The sequence below is a fragment of the Centruroides sculpturatus genome, unplaced genomic scaffold (assembly GCF_000671375.1).
Source record: "Centruroides sculpturatus isolate CEXI.00-Female unplaced genomic scaffold, Cexi_2.0 scaffold65, whole genome shotgun sequence".
Lineage (NCBI taxonomy): Eukaryota > Metazoa > Arthropoda > Arachnida > Scorpiones > Buthidae > Centruroides > Centruroides sculpturatus.
In genome coordinates, this window is record NW_019384327.1 from 1,062,466 (window position 1) to 1,083,074 (window position 20,609).

The 20,609-nt window shown below is 30.4% G+C and overlaps 1 protein-coding gene across 1 annotated transcript in view; it reads left to right on the forward strand.

Moving 5' to 3' along the window:
• LOC111628270 (26S proteasome non-ATPase regulatory subunit 13-like) overlaps window positions 1-11,183 on the forward strand; it is a 43,538-nt gene extending 32,355 nt beyond the window's left edge. Inside the window, exons 5-10 of the mRNA XM_023372020.1 lie at window positions 4,080-4,123; window positions 4,307-4,393; window positions 8,103-8,274; window positions 10,030-10,106; window positions 10,733-10,849; window positions 11,005-11,183. Coding sequence (XP_023227788.1) covers window positions 4,080-4,123; window positions 4,307-4,393; window positions 8,103-8,274; window positions 10,030-10,106; window positions 10,733-10,849; window positions 11,005-11,100 — 593 coding nt within the window. The 3' untranslated portion in view covers window positions 11,101-11,183. The remainder of the gene's footprint in view (window positions 1-4,079; window positions 4,124-4,306; window positions 4,394-8,102; window positions 8,275-10,029; window positions 10,107-10,732; window positions 10,850-11,004) is intronic.
• The last annotated feature ends 9,426 nt before the right edge of the window (window positions 11,184-20,609 follow it).

Here is a 20,609-nt window from a genome sequence, read left to right on the forward strand (position 1 = left end):
GAAGTCGGTTATATATATCCTAACCAGTCAAATTAATTAATAGTTGAATTTTTTATTGAATATTTAAATTATTAATCAATATTTTATTGTTGTACATCTTAAATTTCTCAACTTGACAAATATTGGACTTATGATACAGGAAATGATTTTAGAAGAGTGGGTCTAAAACCATATCCTACATGATAAGTCCAATATTTGTCAAGTTGAGAAATTTAACAAGTACAAATTGAATGAAAGGACAAGAAGCTCTGAACACGCTATTTAATTGTTCTGGGCTGCTCTTTATTAATTTATTACTGTAATAAAGGTTTGCAATTTATATTTGCTATATGAATCAATTCTACTTTCAGAAAGACAAATATGAAACTGAATTACCATCCATCATGCACATTTAATATTGCATATGTTGCATTGTTTATTTTTATTTTTTCTTAATTAAGGAAGAAAACAATATAAATAATAGCATGCTTTGCTAACCATAATTTTTTTTTGGTTTTATAATAGTTTGTTTATATAAATTTAACTCACACAAACTGGGATTAACATTTATGTGGAAAATGAGATTTTGAGGTTATATATTTACTAGTGATGTAACGAATATTCGGCCACTATTCGGTATTCGGCCTGTTCGGCTTATTTTTCGCTATTCGGCCGAATACCGAATATTTAATCACTATTCGGCCGAATACCGAANCCATGTTCTTTTGAAAATAAAGATTAGCTTCAGTTAAGACATTCTTTCAATGAGCTAGTATAAACATATTTTCATTAAAACTTATAAGAATTTTGATATACAGTAATTTCTTCTCATCTTAATTAAATTTATCTTTTTGATATGTTGTGTAACATTGTTAATGATTTTCTTATAATTATTTTTAAATATTTATTGCAAATTTAATATATAAGTCTTTTTTCCTTCTGCTTATAATTACAGTAGACTCTTGCTAAGTTGGACTTTGTTTAAATTAGACAAAATTTTTGAAAAAAGTAAATTAAAATATTAAATGAAAATTAGTGGCAGCTTGTCTGCAGTCTCCTCAACTGAGCATGAGCTGTGCCACATTACATCTGCATCTCTTGATATGATTTACAAAAGACAATATACTATATATATTGTCTTTCCAAAAGCAGAATATAATATATTCTGCTTTTGGAATATTCAAATGTTCAAAACAGCTGCCGGACCTCTTCATAACTGTTAAAAAGACTTCAGTTTTGAGAACAATTAGTCATTCGGGACCAGGTCAGGACTGGATCAGTGAAGTTCAGTGAAGTTGCATTCTTTAATGGCAGCCTTCATACAAACTGCAGTTGTGAACAGGTGCATCGTCACAGAGTAGCCTTACATCTTTTAAAAGTTTACACTTCCTTTTCTTTTATGGTATCTTGGAGTTTCATCATTAGGTTGGCATAATAATCAGAATTCAGCATAAAATTTCTCTTTTAATTGATCAATAAAATGTCATCACAATCCTAGAAAATCATATCCCTAACCTTCTTTGTTGACTAATATTTTCACCTTTTTTGGAGATTTTCATACATGGTGCCATTTCATCAATTCTCTTTTGGACAGATGTTCATAGTATATAACTGTGGTCTCATCCTCTAATTCCAGTGATGGATTGTAGAACTTCTTTTCCTTTACAGAATTCCAAAAACTGTTGAGTGCAGTTGACTTACTGTGCTTCTGAATTACAGAAAAAATTTTGGGCATAACATGCACTGATCTTGTTCATTAATAAATGTTTGTGAAGAATTCAAAGAACTGTTGTTTTTTGACAAGTTCAATTTGCAGAAATTTCTTTTGTTTTCAAATGTTTATTAGAAAGCACTTCATCTTTAACAATTGCAATGCTTTCTTTAGTGATCACTGTGTGGGTTGAGGGATTCTCTTTCAAGTTTAAAAAGTTTTGTTTATTGTTTTACCTTTGAATATAATGAAGCAGTCACTGTACACATTATGAGAGTGTTTAAGAATTTTCAATGGTGTCTAACCTTTTATTATCAAGAAGTTTATAATGATGCTCAAAATTTGACATAGTGCATACAGGTTATGTTAAGCCATATTATCTGATGTGGGATAAGAGTATAAGAATGCAACTGAGGGCACTAGTATCTCAAATGTTAATGTTCACAGTATCACCACTTAAATTTTTCTGCACATGCATGATGTAGGTCAGGCCAAGAACATTTAAACCTTACTACATAAAGTTTGTTCTAACATATTGTGAAAAAGAAATTTTCTGCACTTTGTCTTAATGCAGTTGAAGACATAAAAATAGTTATCACAGATTTCTTTAATGACTTCCAATCATTAACATGCAATATAATCAGAAAAACAGGGAGAATAATTAAAATTTGTTTAGAGAATGGAGAGAAATGGAATAACTTTTAACTAGCCTACATAAAGATTTTGTATCACTTGGTAATAATTGAATTTGATAGCAATTGCTACTTTTTTCTGCTCAGCCTTTCTGAATAAATCCTATTGTGCTTCTTTTGAAGCTTTAGATATGTTTTATTGAATTTTTTACAGGAAATTTGTAAGATTTTTTAATTCCAAATGCACTTTTGCCACAAAATGCAATTCCACAGTTTATTTGGTGGTGCTAATTTCACTAATCTCAGTACAGTACATAGTCATCAAGGCTATAGAATCTTCTTTTCCAGAATTTTGTGGCTACAGAATCAGATTTCTAGTAACAACTATACACTGAGAACTAAACCAAATACAGTTGACCTCCCATAACCTGGTAGATATGTTTCAGTTTTTATGAAATCCATTCTCTACAAGTCTTTAAATACATGAGCCAATCACAGTCTGGCTCATATGCAGTTTATGGACTACGGCTGTTTGAAGGGTTTTCTTCCATAAAATTAATCGATTCTAGACTAATTCGACTCAACATTTCCAAAATACGTATAATTTTTTGGGAATAATCCATATAAACTATGCTATAAACAAAAAATTGTAGGATTACTTACTGAGTGTGCACCGTTCGACGACGCTATTGCTTAAGCTTGTTTTTGTTGTGGAACGGTGCATCGAATGGCGCTCGTGTGCTTCCTGATAAATTATTTTTCTGCAAAAACTTTGCTGAACTTTAGAGACATCATTAATATAAATATAATTTTTATGGACGTTAAATAATAAATGGTTTTTAGTAGGTCAGCTGCTCATTTAAATTTAACAGTTTGTGCAATATCTGCTATTGGTCTAGATTCAACCAATCCTATCACGATACAAGTCAGCGATGACATTTTACCGAATTATATGAGTCTCTTTTAGCGTGTTTATACGAATACAATCTCAATTTTTCGTCGTCATATAGGAATCCGAACTATATGAACCCGTTTTATAGGGGGGTCTTTGTATATAATGTTACGCATCACAATATAGATCATTGTTTTTTTAATATTGAATCAATGCAAGTTTGATAGTGTATGAAGTAAGATTATTTAATGAAGAAACACTGTGTAACAAATTTTGGAGATTGAAAAGTTAAATAGTACCTATAAGAAAATGTGTGTAAAATTTAAGGGCAGTTGAAAACAATAAAACAAAACAAAATGAAGGATAAATAATGAATTGTATATATTTTTCAGTTTACTGAAGATTTATAACCATTGTAATTATCGAAAAATAATTGATTCTTGAAATTTTAGCAAAATATGAATTGGAGGCATTATGTTTGCAGAGATATTTCTTTTTCATTACTTTGGAACATATTGCTAATATGCATTAAAAAAATGAAACTGAATATTAGTAATTAGAGAAATGAGTAAAAGCATATATGAACATAAAAGGTTATGCTATTGACAAAGAGCTAAAACAAATATAGATAAAGTTAAGTGTAAATGATGGAGGTTTTTTGAATTTTTAATGAATTTATGTAATTTATTTATTAAACAATGAATGCTTGAATTTTCTTTTTCTGTCAATTATAATTTCATATAATAATTGGAAAAATTACTATTTGTTAACTTTTATTTAATTAAGTTTAATAAATGTATTAAGATGAATATGTTATAAAATATAGCATATCTAAAACTACAGAGTATAATTTTTTTTTCTTCAGATTATGACAAATGTTTGGATTTTCTAAGTAAAACAAAAGAAAAAGTAAGTTTTGTTTTGATGTCATGAATAAAATGAATATTTTAAATTAAAATTTATGTGATAACCATTTATAATGAACAATTAACTGCATTCAAATTGTCGCTTCGTAAGCTTAACAAAATTATAAAAAACATAGGATTAATTTTGCTATGACTTTTATAAATTATTAAATTTTTGTTTGATTAGGTTAAAGAAAATACAATGGCAGTAATCCTTTGTAACATTATAATTGGCCAGATTAAATTAAATCATGGAGATTTAGAAGGAGTAAAGGTAAATTAATTATATATATATATATATCTAATTATCAAATGTTGATATGATTTAACTGATTTACAAATAAGATTTTTAAGTATAAGAATTCCAGTTTTTGTAGAAATTTTAAGTAAAACATTGTGGGAGAAAACTTAAATAATGAATATTTGTATCATGCAAAATCATTATTACTAGAAAATATTTTAGTCAAGAACATGTTAAAAACATTCATATGAAAATAGTATATTACTTGCACATATTTGGAATGTAAAAATAATTAGTTTTATTTTTTACTACAGTAATATACAAAAAATAAAACTGCCTAGAAAAAGTATGCTTCCTTAAAGTTAACATGAAATGACCATTGGAGAATCTGATCTAAAGCAATTTTTTTAACCTACAATCTTGAAGTGGAAGTGATTTTTTTCACATCTAATTTTTTGTGGTCATTTTTTATCAAATTGACCTACATAGTTGTGCTTCCATGATATCCTCATGCTACATGCTATCCATTTAACTATCTAAAAAATTTTTTCACTTATCACAGACTCTCAAAAAACCACTGTGGAAAATCATCACCTTGCACATAAAATTGTGCACAATTTATCTTTATTGTCACATGATTTCCCGCATAACATGATAATTTTCTTTCTAACATCATCAAAAATGACTTACAGGGATTGTCATAAGAGTCATAACTTCATAGATGTTTGGCAGCTGTTCATGGTGTAAGGACATGGTAGTCTGAAATTTGCTGTGACCTTGAATGCTTGTCTCCATAAGATAGCCTAGAGACAAGCATTCAACAGTTTAAATGTTTTCACAGCTTTATTTTGTGCCCAAAAAATACAGAAAAAACATTTTCTCATTTGTCTGAAAAATACCTCAGTCCTCCTCATCATTTATTTCCAGTTGTAAACTTATTTCACATTAACCCATGCTATTACAAAGTTTGAAGGATTCCTACAGAAGAAGAGCCAAGGACATTTTCTGCAAACCAAAACCAATTTATAATGTTAAAATTTTGCATCTGTAGAAAAGACATATTATAGGAATTTTCAGAATAGTCAAATTTGAAGAACAATGATTACTTTCAGCATAATTACACATGCAAAGTCAATGGAAAATTGTTGCATTACACATGTTAAAAAATAAATGTGTGATGTGGGTGAAAGAAACTGCATACACACTCATTTATGAATGTAGACCACCTTAAAAGAATAGAAATTTCAGTTAGCATACATATAATTACCAAGGTTGAAAAACTTTGGTTTGTAATTGATCTATCATTTTCAGAATCAGAATTGAAAAGGGAATTTACTATAAATAGAAAATAGTGTGTGTAAAAATCTTTTGATTTTAAGATGAATACAAGGTGATGGTTAGTATCCCATTCTGACTGTCTTCTTTCAAGATCATTTTCAACATATCAGATGGTCAAAGTTTTATTTTGCACAAACAAAATAGATATACAGTGGAACTGTGCATAACAAGCAAAGCAAACTGTGAAAAAGTGAGTTTCTTAACGAGCAATGTTTTGCGTAATGAGTGACCAGGAGAGGGAAAGTCCCGGATTGTGCATATGTTCCATCTGTGTTTAGCACTTGTTCCGCTAGCATCTTAGTGTCACTTGTGATCACACATTTTTCCAAACTTGTGTTCAAACTCATTACATATAAACATTAACAATCATAGCCTGTTATATAATAAACATGCCAAATGATATGCCAAATTCTTGGGCTATGTAAAAGGCTATAATTAAATATTAGAAATTAAATAATTTGACTAGAGGTAGACAGTTATGCTGCTATCTCGTACTAAATGTAATGACCAATTCCAAATTAAATTTTAGAAATGTCTAAATTAAAAATTTTTATAATTATTAAATTTAATACGAACTAGAAGCATAACTGCCTAGCTCTAGTCAAATTATTTAATTTATAATATTTAATTATAGACTTTACATAGCCCAAGACTTAGGCATATTGTTTGGCGTGTTTATCAGACATATTACATGAGATTTCCTCCCCCCCCTTCAAATTGAATTCGCATTCCAGGTTGGTTCATTCCATGCTAGAAAAAAGATGATGATGATTTACACTCCTTAACAATGTATATTGTATAATTTTCTTTGAATAAACATTATACATAAAATATTTGAGGTTTTTTTTACATGAAACACATTATCATATTTTACATTAATTTATATGGGAAAAATTGTTTTGCTTAATGAGTGTTTTGAATTACAAGTAAGATTCTGGAACAAATTATGCTCATTAAATGAGGTTCCACTGTATTAATAAATGTAATAACCAAAAAAATTATATTTCGAAAGTTAGTTTTAATATAAAAATTATAACTAGCAACATCTAGTTTCAAAAATGCTCTGATGCTGAAATGAGATTTCTCAAGTCAACTGGTTGAGGTCAGAGGTCATGACCCCGAGATATCTTGTGAATAACACAGGTCAGGTTAAGTTTGCTCATAAAAGTAGTAAATAAAACAAAATTTTAAATCAAACTGATTATTGAAATAATATTATGAATTCATTATATTTGTTATCAAACATTTTTTTTTCCAAGTCCTATTATCTGATTAGTATTTAAAATATTTAAATAAAAAATTGGTGATACAGTAGAGCAGTGGTTCCCAACCTTTTTTCGTTAGCGTACCCCGTGACATGTCATATCTCTAGATTGTACCCCTCATTTAAGAAATTTAGTGAGTAACCGTATTGTTAATTTTACATATTGTAACTTTAAATTAAAGAAAAAAAACCTAAAAGAAAAAATGTATAATAAAGTTGTGATTGTTGCAAGGAACATTTTTTATCTAATAATTTTTTAATACTATTAGTTTGTGATACATAATATATTATTTTTTCTGCCATAATAACTAACTTTTTTCTGTACCCCTAAACAACCTATCGCGTANTCATTAATTTTCATTTTCATGTAGTAAAGGCTCTATGCCTTCATAAAGGACATACTTTTCCTTTGTTTAAGGTTATTTGGGCAGTTTATTCTCTGTTGTATTCTCAAGTAAACAATACATACAAGTACAGTACAGTATTTTCTGAGGAAACACTCGTACTTATTTTTTTTAACCCCATTCCCAATAACCCGGCATTTTCACAAACTCGGCCACCCTTCGGTCCACATTAGGCCGAGTTTTCAAGACTCTACTGTACTAGATTAACTTCTAAAGTATAATTTTTTTTGTTTTTATATTTTTCAATATATTTATTTTGTTTGTAAAAAGTAAAGAAATAATTTTTAACGATACAATAGCCATGATTATTATTTTAAAAAGTTTACTTTAGGCTTAACATCGACGAAAATTTAACACAATGCAACACACAACGGAGAAAAATTTCAATATGGGATAGGTTAATATATTTTTTCATACATAATCAGTTATCCAAAAAATAAGTTATCCGAACAATATATTTATTTTGTTTGTACAAAATAAAGAAATAATTTTTAACGATACAATAGCCACAATTATTATTTTAAAAAGTTTACGTTATGCTTAACATCGACGAAAATTTAACACGAAGCGACATGCAATGGAGAAAATTTCAACATGGGATAGGTTAATATATTTTATTGTACATAATTGATTATCCAAAAAATAAGTTATCCGAACAACCCCAGTCCCCAATTGATTCGGATAAACAACGCTCTACTGTATATTAAAAATTTGTAATTTTTTAAAATTATTTCAGAAACTTGTAGAAGAAACAGAAGAAATGATTGAATCATTAGATGGTATTACAACAGTACATGGTCGCTTTTATCAACTATGCAGTGACTATCATCGTGTAAAGAAAAATTATGCATGCTATTACAGAGATGCTCTTCGTTTTCTTGGATGTACAGAACTTGAAACTATTCCATGTATGTTGTATACTTATTTGTTAACTTGTTAAAAATTTAGTATTCATAAATGTATTTACTTTGTTCAAAAAATTTCATATAATTAATTTCATGATGACTTACTAATCTGGAAATATTTCAAAAATCAATCAATTTGATTTTTTTGTGATTACTTAAAGAACTTTTATCATAGTTTTTTTATTTATAACTAGCTGCAAGGACCCGCTTTGCTGGGCAAAAAGTAACGATAGTGAAGATTAAGATAATTACATTATAGCCAATCTTACCCGTTTTCACAGAATGCAAGAATTAGGCCCCCCGTTTCCAGACTAATTAGAGAACTTTTACACGAGTCTAAAAATATGTTCGATTTCCCGCAAAAAATCGCCTGTAAATCTTGCATGCCACTTTATATTAACACTTCCTTTGTTACTCAACACTTCCACTGTTAACACTTCTATTGTTGACACTTCCATTGTTACACATCTTCGAAGTCAACCACTTTCAACCCATATCTCCCACACCCTTATAGCACAGAATGCGAGAATTACTAATTAGAGCATTTTTACGTCCAGTCAAACAAACTATTTTCAATTTGATCAATTTTCTGGAACGTTTATAATCGTTCTATAATCGAACCAATTCAAATTTAAATTCGAATTGGTTCAATTATAGAACAATTATAAACGTTCCAGAAATTGATCAAATTGAAAATAGTTCGTTTGACTGGACGTAAAAATTCTCTAATTAGTCTGGAAACGGGGGACCTAATTCTTGCATTCTGTGAAAACGGGTAAGATTGGCTATAATGTAATTATCTTAATCTTCACTATCGTTACTTTTTGCCCNATATTATATTTTTTCTACAAAACATAAGCACCTTTGGGTACAATTTTCCAATCAATTTGATGTGATTTAAATTCAATTAGTAAAAATTACTAAGAAAGCAATAAAAAATTTATGCTGATTGTATTACAAATATCTGAGAATCAAATTAATGAAATAAGAAACAAGAATGATGAAAATGAAAATTCTGAAGTACTGTTTCAAAGAGGTTAACTTATATTTTGGTCCTGTTCTGTTTTTTTTAAAAAAGTAAGGATTCCAAAATTGGGAATCAACTTGTATTTGATAAATGTGGTCTATACTAGGGCTTCACATTTAAATGTCTTCACTGGTCTTCACAATGTTCTTTGTCTATAGTGCAATTTTTTATCATTTTTCATATAAATGATTTTAGTTATATATATTAATTCAATAACCGCAAATAAAAAAAATGCTAGTGGCATAACAAAATAAAATGTAATTTAACATAATGTAAAACAAATTAATAATAAACATCTTTAAAAATAAGCAGATGACATTTAAATTTATCAGTCTCTTGGATTCTATGGCTTTCTGTGAGGATTTGAAGGAAGGTTGAGCTATGACACTTTGAAGCATTCAGTATATATATATATACTGAAAAGTATAATTGAAAGTGAAAAGAAACATCAAGCATTCTAGCAGATAAATATAAAAAAAAACCAAATATAGTTTTTTTTTATATTTTTCTACTAGAATGCTTGATGTTTCTTTTCACTTTCAATTATACTTTTTCTTTTTTTTTTATTTCTTGTTCTTCATCTGTGAGCACTAAGAGGTCCTTATTATCAAGCCCATTGTGGGTTCAGTCAAGCCCACAATGGCTGGGTGGTAACAGAACCCAACATATCTAGGACAGATTTCCCCCTAAAAATTCCTGTAGTTTTTTGACTTGTCTGGATTTGCTTCCAGGTCTTCAGAGCAGTAAGGCTAACACCTTAAGTGCTTGGTCATTTGGCAATGAAATTTTAATATATAAATGGCTTGCTGTATGTTATATTACAAATGTAATTCCGTCTCTGTAATCCAAAAACATACTTTGGTAGATGTGTCTCACAGCAATTTCTGGTTAGCAAATTAGTTTTTATTTTCCATTGAACTACAAATATATTTCGGGTTGGTATAATGTACTCCACCCCTCTTCAGTGATTTCCATCCTCCTGTATTTTCAAATACAGGTTTAAAGATGAGGAAGGTTTGCCCTCCCAATCCCTATTTTGAAAACAAAAAAGAATTTTTTGTAATTTACATAATGTGGAAATCACTGAGGAGGGGGGTTGGAGTACATTATACCAACCTGAAATATATTTGTAGTTCAATGGAAAATAAAAAATAATTTGCTAACCAGAAATTGCTGTGAGATACATCTATCAAAGTGTGTTTTTCGATTACAGAGACGGATTTACATTTGTAATGAAATTTTAACTTTCAATTATATCATTTATTTTTTTCTGTAAGAAGTTTGTTTATGCTCAAACATTTCATATGAGTAAATCAATCAGCGTGACAATATATCTTTATTATATTAGATATTTTATTAATTAATATGTCATGTTTTTAAAAATGTTGTTTTGTGTAATGAAAAAATTTATCATTAACTATCTAATATTTTTAGGTAGAACTGTTGGTGATGAAGGCTCTATCATTGGGTTTGGTAAAGGGTTCCATAGATGGAGTGGATAAGAAAGTACATATGCACTGGGTTCAGCCAAGAGTTTTGGATAAGCAACAGGTAAAATTAGTTTCATTCAAATAAATGAAATTATACTATATGTGGGGACTAATAGTATTACAGACTTGTATTAATTATGTATTTAATAACAGACTAAATCTACTCTAAGTTTATTTATTTATACATGTAAATTTATCATTTCAAATCTTCTGCAGATTGCATCCATGAAACAGCAATTGGAGCGTTGGTGTCGAGAAGTGAAATCTACAGAAAATCTGCTTCAAGCTGAAGCTCGAGATATCTTGACCTAAACTGTTGTCAAACATTTTCAGTTTGTATAGAATTTGTCACGTTTCTCATTTTCAAAGATATTAAAATAATGTTTTATATATTATTATGGAATTTTTAATTATGATTAATATTATAACTGCTAAATTTCAAAACAAAAAGTTCTTTTTCTGTATCCAGCTTTGCTGTCATAATAGTAGAGAAATTTTTTTTTTTTACAAAAACTAAAATGTGTGTTATTTTATTATTAATAACAAGTCATATACTGTTTTAAATTGTTTGATTCTTACTGTTTATAAGTCATTTAGCATAAATTTCAAACAAAGATTAATTTAATTTTAAATTTAAAATTGTAGAGATTTATTATTATTCAAATACAGAATCAAATACTAAATTTTTGGTATTTTCTGATACATAATTTTTACTAGTATATAAAATTTTACACAGAATATGCAACAAATAATCATAACTCTGAGTGGCTTTCTTAACCTGAAAACAAGTTAAAAGGATTATTTGAAGAGCTGTCAAGCTGATAGTATATTTGACAATGTGTGTTCAGAGAAATATCTTCTAAGGTTTGTTTCTGACCAACTGGCTCTTAATCAGTTACCATTTATGTAGTTGTGCAATAGTTATAAATTGGGTATTAGGTAAATTCACACGACCTTTTTTAACTTATTTTCAAAGTAAAGAATCTGTTTCCAAAGTTACGACAATACATTGTGAAGTATTCCATATTAAAAATATCATAAAAGATAGTACTTTATAATTATCTCTATTCACATTTAGTTGGATGGACAGAGAAAAAAATAACACCTGCATTATAAGTAATGGACATGCACATACTAGGTGAGCAGGCAGATGAAGAGCTGGGATGAAGCCATCTGGTATTCTCTCTAGGAGGGACAACAAATCCATCCGTCCACTTGGAATCAACCAGGTCACTAACTCAGATTCCTAGTTCCTTAATAACAAGTCATATACTTCTTGGCATTTCACTTATTAACAGAAATCGCATCAATTTTTTCTCTTCCTTTTTGAGGGGGTTACACTGTCATTTGTCCATTTTTTTTATCATAGCAGACTCGAATTTCACTACTACAAAACTACATAACTTACATTTACAACACTTATAACGGATAGCTCACCACCACTAATTCTTCACGGATGTTATTCATACTGAAAAAACGTTTTGTCTGAAAACTTTTCTTCCCGTTAAATTATGCTCTACCTACCACTGAAATGCCACCAAGTGGGAGCACACCTATGCTATTTCTCCCCCTCCGCCCTTTGCTTAAGTGTACACTTATCTTTATCACACATTTAATTAATCATGATGAATAAATCATGCATGCATCTCATGATTTAAATATGAATTTTCAAGTCTCTAACTTATCTGATAGAGATGACAACGAATAAGAGATAATACTCATCAGGTTTTTGATGATCCGGTAGTATTAAATATAGTGCTTATAGATAGTAGTGGCTTAACACGGTAAGCAAGTAATGCGTTGCATTGTGCCCTGAGTCCAGAAATTAAAAATCTTGAGGGTGGTCATACTTTCCCTCATATATAACGGAACCGGGAAAGTAAAAGGAAGATAATCTGACAAAAAAACTCTGAATTTTGAATTTGTGTTTCAGAAATTTTTATTAAGTAGCGAATTAAATTTCAACTTTACTACTACTACTACTACTACTACTACTATCATCTCCGAGCATATCTTGAAGAACACCATTTGATTTTGCGCAACACAGACCAGTCTGAAGTGGCTTAAGATCATCAGCCCCAGTTTCCCTTTCGTAAAAGGGAAAATTTTCCATGTACTGTACAGTACCTCTAAACGTCGATAAATTGAAAATAGTTTTAAAATGTTAAACTATTTCAACAAATTAAATAATCTGTAACAATTTTAAATAAATTATGAGAAGAAAATGTTTTGTATTTAATTAAATATTAGCGATAAGTGTTTACAATGCTGTAACTTATCCACAGAGATTACCTTTAGCATTTACTTCAACATATTCTAGAACGGCCGAGGCTTTTGAGGCGTCAGCCTAGAGCTCTGGGGATCCGGGATCGAATTCTGCCAGCAAATCCCCAAGAATTTTCGTGGGAGGTCATTCCCGGATATAAATGTTCCTCTCCTCACCACCGGCCGCCGCAGTTATGGACATGGCCGAACTCCCGATGCGTATAAATAAAAAGGATCTTTCAATTTTCTCCGCTATGTTAAGAGCAGAAAGAGAAAATATATACTGATTTTGTTTCTAGAATAAATATAAACATTTAGTTTAAATTCTTTTATATACAGTAATACCTCGACTTACGCGAACCCGGAGTTTCGCGATTTTCAAATCTCGTCGATTCGTCTTTTGTTTGAGCGCCACGCAACTCTTGATTACTCCCCTCCCCCACACTATTGTTCAGCTTACATGTTGGGACGTGTCGCGCGGAATCGATGCATAGCTACAATTTATTTTGTGTTATTTATTTCTGTGTTTGTTATATCTACGGAGACTCGAGAGACTCTACTATGTCATCCAAACTAGGTAGAACTGATTCTTCCGCATCAAACAAGAAAAGAAAAACTTTATCTTTGGAATGTAAAGTTAACATTATTAAAGACTAAAGATTATTAAAGATACAAAAATGAAAATTTGTGAATTGGCAAAGAAGTTTGATCTACCGGAATCGACGGTCAGAACAATTATAGTAAGGAAAAAATTCTCGAAGCTGAGAAAAATGCTCAATCTTTAAATTCAAGCATCATTCGTAAACGTCACGGTATTATCGCTGAGATGGAAACAATGTTAAAATTATGGTGTGATAATCAAGTAAATGTGAAAAATTGTATTATAATATGATATGTTATATATATGTATTATCTAAGATTTTATTTAAAGAATTTTTTCTAAATTGTTTAGTCTCCGGACCCAATTAAAAATTATTTGTATGTATTTATACGCGAAATTAACCCCGACTTGCGCGAATTCGATTTACGCGGTTATCGCTCGGTCCCACCTATCTCGTAAGTTCGGGGTATTACTGTACTGAAAACAAATATTTGTTATTTTGATGGAAAAGCTACATGGATGGTATACTACATGGAAAAACTCAACTAGAAATAAGAATTATTTATTGTAATGTCGTCACAATGCCGTGCTGCAATTTTTAATTTATTTCATTTAAAATACATGCTCTCCACCCCTGTGCATCATACTTTTCCTTTAACAATAGAGTAGTGCCGATCTTCAATTAACTATTTTCAATAGAATGAACTAACGTCGTATATAGTTAATCGGGGTCGCCTGCCCTAAGATTTCCATATCTGGACTCGACTTTCATCTGGCTCCATTCTCGGGATTAAGGAAAGGCGGATGGACCAAGGTGGAAATTTATAAGTAATTTTTTTCAAATTGCAGCCCACCAAGGATAGAGGAAAGTGGTATATTTTCGCTACCCTTAAGGATGATAGATAACTCTTTAATTAAGGAAAATAGTAACTCCAGCCGATGCCCGTCGCATTACGAATACGAATCTCTAATTTTGTGGAATGGAACATTGTCCGTATTGAGAATAGCAAAATGAAAGTTCTCCCTCCTCGAATTTCGGAATAAGGTTTCCAGAAACTCCAGCTAGTCTTGATCATTATACAAAGTAAACTTATTATTTTACCCGAGATTTATTCGAAATACTGTTTTCAGTCGCTTACTCAGAATTTAATTTTAGCGGAATAGAACGTTATGTGACTGCTAATTCATAAGTAATATAGAAATAGTAGACACGACACAATATAAATAACATATCTTTTTTATTTAGAGTTTACCGAAAATATTTTCTTTTGTTTGTTTTCCTCTTGGAAGAGGCAAAGGGGCCGTGGCATCCTCCAAAAAAAAAGAACAAACACTATCCTCGAATTAAGTTAAAGTGCAGCTATTGTTTCTTTAAATTCGACATAACCAGGAGGAATTTGATCATAAGTATTTTTATCAAAACGCGCGCTAAATATTTATATACTGTATCTCTATACTTTGATGACAATTTTTATTCATTGCTCCTACTTTGTTTTTGATAAATGCATTAAATAAACATTGTGTTTGTTACTCTTCTTGATCTTGATTTTCAGATGGCTGAATGGTACAGTACTAGGCACAGTTTGTTTTCTTTTCCAACACGAACAAAGATTTGAGTCGAAGCGCTAGATAGTTGATGATAATTGTAATATATGTTGATGATTTAGATAAACATTAAATGTAATCTATACTACTATATAAAGAGACAACGTATTTTTCGTTTGTGACCACTAACCGTGAAAACTACTGGACCAATCATTACCAAATTTTAACTGTAGCATCTTTATGACCCCCGGAATGTTTTCCACTAATCAAACCTGCAGATTTTTTATTAATTAAAAGATAATCATTAAAAGATATCATCTAGAGTTAAGGCTTTTATCTCCAACAGATGGCGCTACGAGTATGACGCCCTAAGTTTGCTTTTCTGTGAAGATGAACTAAAGCAGATCATCATCTATCTATCTATATAAATAAAAATGTAATGTAAATTTTATCCTACCAATTCCTTTGAAATTTTCACACAACGCTGCATTCGAATACGCACGTGTTTTTATATAATATACATGTCGAAATTCCCCCCACTGGGGGGAGATGAACAGGAATAAGGCTTACCGTAAAGAACTCTGCTTCTATTTCTACTAATTTAGATGCGGTTTTTTGCGTTTTTGATTGCGTTTTAATAGGGTATGTCAACAGAATATACACTAAAAAGGGATTTTTCAATATTCCCCCAGGATTAAGGCTTATCTTGAAGAACTTGGCTTCTATTATACTATTTTAAATGCAGGTTTTTGCGTTTTTGATTGCGTTTTAATAGGGTACACTAAGAAGAAATTTTTCGAAAAATTCCCCCCACACGGGGGAAGTGTTATACATTTATAATAGATACATTTTGAGCCACAACAACGCGTGGCGGGGTCTGCTAGTATAATATATGTTGACAATTTAAAACAAAGAAAATGTAATCGAGAGGTGCCGAGGTGGCGGGACGAAAAGCGAGCGAGAGTAGCTCGAAGTAACCAGCTGGATGTAGAAGTGTTTAGTTGTATTATTAAAAAGTTATTCGTATCATATTATCTGGTCAGTTGAGTCGTTTATAATACAATAATGTTTCGGGAGCCATTACGACGATCATGCGCCGATACCACCGCAATGACGTAGCCACTGGCATAAAAGAGAAATTTAAAAACAAATTGCGCCCGATCGGGCTAGCAAAATTGGACCTTGTCACTTTGACAGCGTTGTATATCGAAAACTGAATCGTAAACCCTGATTTTTATTAAATTTTTAATTTCCTCGTCTTATTTTATGTAAAACGACAAAGTTTAATCAAAATCGACCTATCAAATTTTGAGAATGAATTCAATTTCATAAGATCATAGAAGAGGCAGCGCATTAGCGAAGCCTCAAAAATACTTCTCGGCTATTTGGCCGACTAAGAATACTTTAAGGATTCCGTATTTGGAATAAAATGGAACTCCATTGTCATTCTGGCTTGTCCAAAGTGAACAAAATTGATCGGACCAAATAGCCTTTAATGATTGTGCCTTAAGTTATATAACAGCAAATATCTCGTGTGCAACTCGTTTACCGAAATCTCACATCGAAATAATTAATCAAATTATTTATTGAGAACGAAAGCGATTAATCTTAGTCAAGATTTGATTAACCTCTTTTTTTCCTACATTATTTGTGATCTGAAATGCTTTTTAGTATCAGGAATTTTCAAAAATTATGCAAAAGCCACGGTAATATCATACAAAGTACCGAGGATAAAGCTAAGAACCGAATCCTGTGCCAAATTAAATAATAATAATAATCATTCCACAAATTTAACAATTTTTAGTGTAGGCTAACCTTTTATTTGACAGATTTATAATGGGTTGAGTCAGTAGGTTAGGACGTCGTTATATAGCGGTATGGAGGGGTGGGTCACTCCTACAAAAATCGAATATAAGGATTTCAATCGGAAAATATATCTCACGGTCGGAAATGTTTAAATGATACAGCCACGAACCGGTACAAGTCGAAGAAATTTCTTATAAAGTTTTGATCAATTGCAGGCATTTTTAAGAGAGATATTGCAGATTCAAACATGCTTTATTTTAATTTCTACAGTAATTTACAGGATCTGGAAAGGCATTTTAAGAAAATGTTGGAGAAAAATTGATAAATGTAGAATTAATCGTTGCAATATTGATGCTGAAATATTATTTATGAAGAAATTTATTATCGTTTTTTACAAATGATGATAAAATGACCTCGATGGATTTGATCAATTTCATATATGCAAATGGACTTTTTGAGGTTTCCTGCAATTTATGTTGGATTAAGAATTTCTTATACTTTGCCAGTTTCGGTCACTTCTGTAGAGAGGTTCTTTCGAAATTAAAACTTATAAACACAATTATATACTATCGATTTTATTAAATGCGAGAGTTTCTGGTTTTAAAACTTTATCGATAGAACAAGAGATAGTGAAATCAAGAACATTTGACAGTTGTAGAACACATTTAAAAATGACTGCAAGTTTAATTTAATAAATTTCTTATAAAACATAATACAGTATTTGTGTTTTTTCTTAGTTTATATATATAACTTACAAAAGGCAGCCAAAAACTTGTTGCTTCCGACCGGAAATCAGAGCGGAGTCTGTGAACGGACTTCTAAACGCTCTTTAATTTCGATATCATTTTCAAATTTTTTGTCTTTTTTTTTTTAGGAACCGAAACGAACGCTAATCTGTTAGAATGAATTCCTATGAATAAGCTGGATGAGATTGAACAGTTTATTACGGTTCAAGTAGAGTACTTTTTTATATGTTTTTTGCTACGAGATTTGGCGTTGTCTTGCAAGATGACGTTTTTTTTCTGTTTACCCGGACAAACACAAAATCATTGTTGATTACGGCCTCTGAAGCCTTCCGGTTACTTTCCTCATAGATAGATGTGCATAGATTTTAATTTTAGCAGCATTTGTATTAATTATATTATTTAAAAACGTTATTTCGCTGTTAGTAATATATTGGTTATCCGTTATTAATATTTATATTTTTTGTATTTTGAACTGTTGTTCTATTTTTTGAAATGTTCTAATTTACCTGACGATGATCCATTGATTGGATTGAAAACGTTTGTGTTAAGAATAAATCTCTCAGCGAGTGAANTTGGTTATCCGTTATTAATATTTATATTTTTTGTATTTTGAACCTGTTGTTCTATTTTTTGAAATGTTTTTCAAAAAATAGGGCATTTTGGCAGACCATTTGGCAGAATTCATTTTGGCAGACCATTCGAATTTCGTCAAATTCGAATGGTCTGCCAAAATGAATTCGTTTCACTAGACAAATGTATCGCGCGAAATTTCACAAGTTAATTTTTTCCTATTCTATCGTTATCGAGATAATTATACTGTAGTCTAAATGCTTCTTCAAATAATCGTATTTAAACTAGTCAAAGTTTATAAATATCAGTAAAAGTTTTTGAACTCAACCCGATATTTAAGATGTTATTTTATTTTGGAAATTCACGAAATTAATAACTCTTAGCTAGCGAATGAACTCTTTGAATTTGCTTCAATATACTTGAATATAAATGTTATATACAGTCGCTGCATTGCTTTTTGTGGTTAAAAATTAAACATGGCAAGTGCTTTAAAAAAAATTTAAATAGCTTTATTGTATATTATTATTCCATCCATTTGATGTCCTGTGAAACAACAAATTGAGTCAAAGCCCAGGTGCATCAGTTTTAGATTCGCATGAAATCTACCGGTGTAATATTTCAGAGAAAAAAAAATTATAATCTATAATTATTTATGATTATCTTTAAATATTGTTTATGATCAGAAACGTCATCGAGATTGTCTTTATAAATTTTCGAGCCGCAAACAAAATGACCAAGTTTTCAATAAGCTCCAACCGATAAGAGAGCTTCAATTTTTATAATTACTTGAATACTTTAAATCTATGGACTATTTCTTTAAAATAACTACATTTCGTAAGGTTTCACGAAAATTCTATTGACTTTACAAGGAACAAATATGTGAAATTCTACTTTCATCACTCTCGTAGTCATTTAAAATTTAAAGCTGTAAACTCCGAGAAATCTGTGATGCTACAAAAGCCTAAAGATGATAACGTTAGAAAATGTTAATGTGAAGGAATCTTATGGATTCCTTTATATTGATAAAATAATATAAGTCAAAATGTGGTTTCCTTTATTTCATCGGAGTTGGCTGACCTCGTTACCATTCAAACCTGTCTATAATGGATATAATTATGGCTGACAATATATTAATGAGTTGCTCCTCGTGTTAATTAATCAATTGAATAAAAGCAGTTTAACCGTTTGGGTTCTGAAGATGTTTGTCTAGAATAGTATTTGTCCAATTCTTTCTTCTAACACGCTGTCTTTCTGATGAGAAATTCTAATTGTTGATATTTGACAGTCGACAAAAGATAATATGCACATGCATATACTCATCGAATCACATATCAGTTTTATAATATCATTTTGGGAGAGTTTATTTCGCAAATTATGATGCATTATTGATTATAACACTCCATACCTTAGCAGCTGTTATCATTCATATTGTCGAATGGAGTCAGCTTGTTACTTTGACGAACCTCGACTCGAGTTCCAGTCGGACGTCAGAAATTTTCAAGAATAACTTGATTCAGATATGTTTCTCACTCCATTCGTCTTCCGCTACCAACCTATTGAATCAAGACGGCCATAAAAGGATTCTTATAGCGATGACGAAAATAATTTTAAAAATCTCTCCCGATTCATCAGATGACACGACTAGAAACAAGAATACTGTATTATTTCTTTTTACCTCTATGTCCTTACTGTTTTACATTTGTGTTTCTATACTGTCTACTTGGACTTTGTTTATTGATAATCTTGACTCAATATTTATTGAAATCTTACTCAAAAGTCAAAACAAAATATCTTTGATGATTAAAAGCTTCTTGTCCTGATTCACATAGAAGACAAAATATCTTTATTTTCACTTGTATTTCTGCCTTCAATATTTCCATTTCTTCTAATGTTTTTCCTGCTGTTTGCATCTTCCGCTTCACCAGAATTTCGGTTATAGATTGTTTAAAACATATTAAAACATTTACAAGTGAAAATAAAGATATTTTGTTTTGACTTTTGGCTGAGATTTCCTCTCTCATAACAATAATATTATAAGTCTTATTCATAAACAAAGTCCAAGTGGACAATATAGAAACACAAATGTAAAACAATACCGTATTTTGTATTTTTAATTAAATTTTCATTACAATTTACGAAACCTCTAGGACAGTCTCATAGATTTCGAGGGTTCTTATTGGAATCCCATTCAGAAAATACGGTTGTAGAAGAAGAATGAAAATACAGAGAAGATAAATCAAATATGACTTGTTTTTGTTCATTTTTTTTAATAATCTATGTTAGAATAG